The sequence below is a fragment of the Quercus lobata genome, chromosome 6, assembly GCF_001633185.2.
Source record: "Quercus lobata isolate SW786 chromosome 6, ValleyOak3.0 Primary Assembly, whole genome shotgun sequence".
NCBI classification, from domain to species: domain Eukaryota; kingdom Viridiplantae; phylum Streptophyta; class Magnoliopsida; order Fagales; family Fagaceae; genus Quercus; species Quercus lobata.
In genome coordinates, this window is record NC_044909.1 from 49,398,698 (window position 1) to 49,404,716 (window position 6,019).

Here is a 6,019-nt window from a genome sequence, read left to right on the forward strand (position 1 = left end):
CCAAGTATGAATCATCACAAGAGTTCCATACAAAGGGAAAAAAAAAAAAAAAAGGCAGCACCAGCGACAAATTGAAGAAATAGCAATTTGTGGACGTCCAAATAGGAACCCTCCTAGTGGAAACCGGAGTGGGGCCGAGTATACCCAAAATCGTGAGGCCCAAGTTGGAGGCTGCAGTGGTGGGCCAATCCACTGCAAGGCCGGAGACCACCATAAGCTAATGCTGGGAGTTGGCTATCCAAATTACTCAAGGCTAAAAGAACTCATCAGCTTTGGAGTGTGTTGTAGATTATTTATTTATTTTTTTAGAATACTAAGCATTTAACACACACACGGGAGATGGGGGAGATGGGAGAAGGTTCTAAAGAAACTAACAGTGGTGTATATCTAAAAGGGCCTAACTCTTAGATACACAACACAGGCTTTAAATCTCTTTAATTCACATCCATTTTTCAATGTGGGATTAACCCACTATTTTTTCTTTTGAAAATACTAAGTATTTAACACACACACAGGAAGAGGGGAGAAATTTTTTTTTTTTTTTAGAGCGTTTCAACCTATGGCATCCGCTTTTGGTGAAAGTTTTTTATTATCAGATCAAGACACTAATCGATTTTTGGTGTAGACAGAGATTAAACCTCAAAGTGTGTTGTAGATCTATTAATTATTTCTTGAACTTAATGCTGTATATTCATTTTTTGGTGAGCTTTTCGTATGCCTTTGTTCCATTAGTGTGATCAAGTTGTAATGCAGGTGAAAATGTTGAAAAAATTAAATTTATATGACAATATCCCAATGGGTACTTTTCTTTAGACAAAATGAATCTGACATTTGGCTGTTCCACTTCTAATTGATGATTTCTTAAATTTCTTTATCCTCTAACTATGAATAATTTTCTTCATAAAGTGAGTTGCAGTTTTCAGTTAAAAGCCCATCTAGAGATCCTAAAGCAGAAAATAGGGGAAAAGAAAGAAGTGGGGTAAATGGTCCATTTTGGAACCCATTATATTTTTGGGTGCTTCTAGTTAATTGGATAGTTATTGTGGATCCTTGTAGTTTTCTTATTTTGAAGAGGAACGACTCAGGTTGAAAATTTGGTTTGAGAAAAAAGATAAAAAAACAAAAACAAAAAAAATTGTGAAACAAATTATATGCTAAAAGATTATTTAGCATAAATTATATAGAAAACAATTTAGCTTAAAGCAGGGCACTTGAGTTTGCCTCATTTATTATGCCTCAAGCAAAGTACTTTCTTGAGCAAGGAATGGGTGGCTCCATTCCATTCACACAGGTACATAAATATGCAAAATATATCATATATATGGACTTTACCATTCCTCTAAGTATTTTTATTTCACAATCTAACTTTCTGTATGAAAGACTTGCTATCCAATCCTTTGCTGAAAAAACTTTCAGTGAATTCTGGCACTGTGAATTTGCGGTAAAGAGCTGGTTTATTGGGTGATAATAATTCTGGCAGTGGTCCAAAGTAATCAGAATCAGCTTGAGTCCCCACGTTAAAAAATGCCACAACTGATATACGAGGCTCTTTAGATGCCTTAGCCAAAACACGATGCTCCACACTTACGTAATTATCATTAGAGATTATCTGTTAAAAGATAATTAAATAAAAAATTATAAAATTAGTGATAACTATGAAAACTTTTTAACATGTGTGCAAAAAACATGATGCAACAAAAACCAAGTGATGCAAGTGTTTTTATTACATAACATACACACAACCTTCTAAATGATGTTTGAATTTGAGGATTTTAAATTAAGGAAACTGATGAACAATTTTTTTTTTTTTTTGGTTGAGAAATAACGATTTCTTATTATAAATTGAACAACAAAAGATTATTGAAACTTTAGATATTTGGCATAAATACAAATATTTGCGATTTCATGGATTTGAAATAATATCTTTCACTTATTTCAAATCCATCAATCAATTTCATCAGTAGAAGAAACAATTATCATTTCATACATTATTCGAATCATTTAGACTAAAATTTAAAATCAAAATCTCTCTTTAAATACAATAAGCACAAGCATAAATTATAGGAGCATTATTTCTTATAAATGATTGTTACAACTTATGATAGTTAAGTGACGTGAGATTCTTATTATTCTTATTATTATTAGTACTATTATTATTAAGTACCCGTTTGGATTGGGCTTATTAGCGTTTGCGTCTGCATTTTGTTTTGTTTTGTTTTTGTTTTTGTTTTTTTTTTTATGCGCGTTTTTGTGGCTTGTGGCTTTTTCAATGGGTCTCATGCACTGTTCACGAGACCTACAAACCTCTTTTTTCAACAAAACTTTCATTAAAAATGGGTTCCACGCACTATTTACACATTTAAAAATTATTTTACTACAGTGTTTTCAATTTTCAACAAAATAAGCGGTATCCAAACACACCCTAAATCATTTATAAAACATAGTCTAGTACCCCATTTTGGTATACACCCAAGTTTATATATATATATATATATAGAGAGAGAGAGAGAGAGAGAGAGAGAGGAAACTTCAGGGTGACTTCAATTTTTTATGCTCTTCATTAGTTTTATAATAATAATAATAACAATAATCTGTTAGTTGGTGGATTGGCAATTATTAGCCACCAAATAAGGATGAGAGCCATTAAGCCAAAACGCCATTCACTTAAACATCGATTTACTAATATAAAATCAATAGTGACACTTTTTTTGAAACAATTTTCTCACATTATTCATTTATCATACAGATAAAGATTGGTTACAAGTCTACTTAATATATTTTTATTGTAGTCATGTTAATTTGGCGGAGTTGTAGCAAAATTTTAGTCTTGTTAATTTTGTCCTTATCAAAATATGTAAAACGATTTTTTTTTTTTTTTTAATTATAGACATGTCACATGAGTTTTGAGAAAATTAGGAGAAAGTGTTTGTCATTAAATTTTTTTTTCTTTTGAGTAATATTGGGATTATATTTTTCACAAACTAAAGCCAAGAGTTATATAGCTTAGTAATATACTACTCTCTTTTATCATGAGAATCAAGTTTGAGTTCCATTTTTGTTATACTATCAAATTATATATATATATATATATATATATAAATTTCATAATTCTTTCATATCTATTTATAAGGTTTAGTAGGATTAAAGTGGCATCAATAGGTGGATTATAAAAGTTAAATACTATAAGTGGTATAAAATATTTCTATTCATTTTACATAAATTTATTAAGTACCAAATTGTGAAAGATATTGTGTCTAGAAATTCAGGGGGTGTTTGGTTTAGGCAAAACCATCACTCAAAACTCAATTTCCATAATTCAATTCTCAAAATTTGTGAACCCTTTATTTTGTTGAAACTGAAATTTTTTTCTAAAAGTACTGTAGATAAAAGTAAAAGTTAGCTTAAATAGTTCAGTAGGACTTATGAATAATACCAAAAGGTACAATAAAATCCATAAATAGTAACATAAATAAACTAAATAGTAAAATAAGTTGACCTTTTAACTTAGAGCGAAACGTACATATAGTTTTGTTCCCATAACTATTTTTTCATCGCTCAAAACTCAAAAAACTGAGTTGTGAGGGATAAAAATTGAAAATAAGTTTTTGATGTTTTTGAGTAATGAATTATGAATTATGTGAGACCCAACTCAATGTTAAGTTCACGTCAAGAAAAATTATTTAATATTCTGAGAGTACCTAATAATTATTCCCATGTCAAAGCAAACACAATCTTTTTTCTTTTCGTTTTTTCTTTTTTTCTTTCTTTCTTCAGTTTGTACACTTCTTCTTTTTTTTCTTTTTCTTTTTTTTCTTTCTTTCTTTCTCCTTCACTCATATTTCTTTGCTCTCAGCTTTTTATCTTTCTTTTCTCACCTTTTTTTTTTTCTTTCTTACAACTCCGATTAGGGTTGTGAATTTCATTTGTGGGTTTTATTTCTTTCTTTATTTCGAGTTTGTGGATTTTACGAGGTAATTTGTTGTGGTGTTGATGGTGTGAGTGAATCTGTTTTGGGTAATAAAAATTGAAAACAAGTTTTTGATACTTTTGAGTAATGAATTATGAATAATGTAGGACCCAACTCAATGTCAAGTCCACGTCAAAGCCGACACTCTCTTTCTTCTTTCCTTTCTTTCTTTCTTCAGTTTGTACACTTCTTCTTCTCCTTCACCCAGATTTCTTTGCTCTCAGCTTTTTATCTTTCTTTTCTCACCTTTTTTTTTTCTTTCTTACGACTCCGATTAGGGTTGTGATTTGCATTTGTGGGTTTTATTTCTTTCTTTATTTAGAGTTTGTGGGTTTTATGGAGTAATTTGTTGTGGTGTTGAAGGTGTTGGTGGTAAGAGTGAATCTGCTATGGTGGATGGGTTTGATTTTTTTGTGATTTGTGAGGTGTGGATGGAAAACAACGGTGGTAGCTAGGTTGGGTTTTTAAGGGTTTTGATAGGTTGATTTGTGGTTTGCTGGTGGTGGTAGGAGGCGGGGAATTTTTAAGTTGGCTGCTAGCCTCTGGGTTTGGCCTCTTCTATTCCTAGAGGGTTGTCTCAACTCTTAGTTGGAGAAAGAATGTTTGCAGGTAAGGGAAGACCGTTCGGACCCAAGCAGATGTGTGGGCTCCATCTTTTTGAGTTAAAAGATGAATTTTTAAGGATATCTTTTAGATACGGTTTATTATTAAAAATTAAAAATACAAAAAAAAAGAGCACGTCTGCTGTTTTTCAGTGCAATCAAAACATACACAAAGTTGAAATCTGAAGCCAAATTTTTTAGCCAAATGGGCGGGCTCCATCATCTTGAGTTAGAAGATTAATTTTAAGCTGAAAACTGAAGCCAAATGAGATTAAGTTAAGATAATAATAATAAAAAATAGAGAATAGAATATGAGATGAAGTAGAGTTTTAAATTACAAGAACTGAATAATGAGTTATGAAATCTGACTTTTGAGTGATGCTTCAATCTAATCAGGTGAATTGATTTGAATTTTGTTTTTGGTGTTTTTTCTATAAGAAAACATGTTTATTGTACCTGTATGAAGTCGCCAATGTTGACAGTCAATGCTCCAGGGATGGGCTCCACATCCACCCACTCGTCGCCATGCTTGACTTGCAACCCTCCCACCTGGTTCTGCAACAACACAGTCAGCCCTGAATCTGTGTGAGATGTGATTCCCACCGTCAGATCCGGCTGTGGACAGTAGGGATAGCAGTGTCCCACAACCAACTTGCCCTCCAAAAACCCCAAACCCTTAAACCTCTCTGCCTCCACACCCAACCCTTCAGACAGTAACTCCAACAAAGCCTCAGCCACCTTTGTTGAATACGATTCCCACGCAACTATTTCTTTCCTACAAAGCTCAGGAATATCCTCCTCCTTTGCACGCCTTGTCTCTGGGGCCATCCAAATCGTGAGAGAGTCATGCCAGCTAGCAGCTTTGGCTCGGTACAAGTCATTGTTGCTCGAGTACATAACCCCTTGCCTCTCCTTTTCACGGTTATAGAGTTTGGACTTGACCTCATGGGGTTGGTCATGGAAAGCTTTGATTGCATTTATGGTTTCGTCTAGGACTGATTTGGGAATCCCATGATTGATAACTTGGAAGAAGCCCCATGTGGAAGTGGCATCTCTCATTTGTTCCACAAGTTGGTGTCGTTCAGTGGGGGAGTTGAAGTGGGAAAGATCGATTAAAGGGATGGTTTTTTTGGTGCCAGTTTGAGAGTTGGGTTTTTTGAGGTCAGAGAGAGCCTCAGGTGAATGAATGAACATACGGGGTATTGAGGTGATGCCAGATTCAGCGAGGCCCTTGACACCAATCTTGGATTCGTCGAATTCCTTAACCTCTTTCATACGGTCATAGGTGGGAGTAGCATGATCAGCAGCAGCTGCCATGATATGCTCAATGAAGTGTGTGTATGGTTCTGGTTGTGGTTGAATGACTGTGCTTGAGCAAGGCTACGGACACAGATTTTTATGGACTGCAGTTACTTGCTTGGTGTCGTTTATAAAAATAAAATACTATTAT

At 33.7% G+C, this 6,019-nt stretch overlaps 1 protein-coding gene across 1 annotated transcript; it reads right to left on the reverse strand.

Annotated features, from left to right (window-relative positions):
- Positions 1–1,141: 1,141 nt before the first annotated feature.
- On the reverse strand, positions 1,142–6,019 carry LOC115950699 (1-aminocyclopropane-1-carboxylate oxidase homolog 4-like). The gene is made up of 2 exons (XM_031067927.1): positions 5,026–6,019; positions 1,142–1,609 (listed from the first exon to the last, which is right to left on the reverse strand). The coding sequence occupies exons 1-2, from the start codon at positions 5,884–5,886 to the stop codon at positions 1,355–1,357; spliced, it is 1,116 nt and encodes a 371-aa protein (XP_030923787.1). The 5' UTR covers positions 5,887–6,019; the 3' UTR covers positions 1,142–1,354.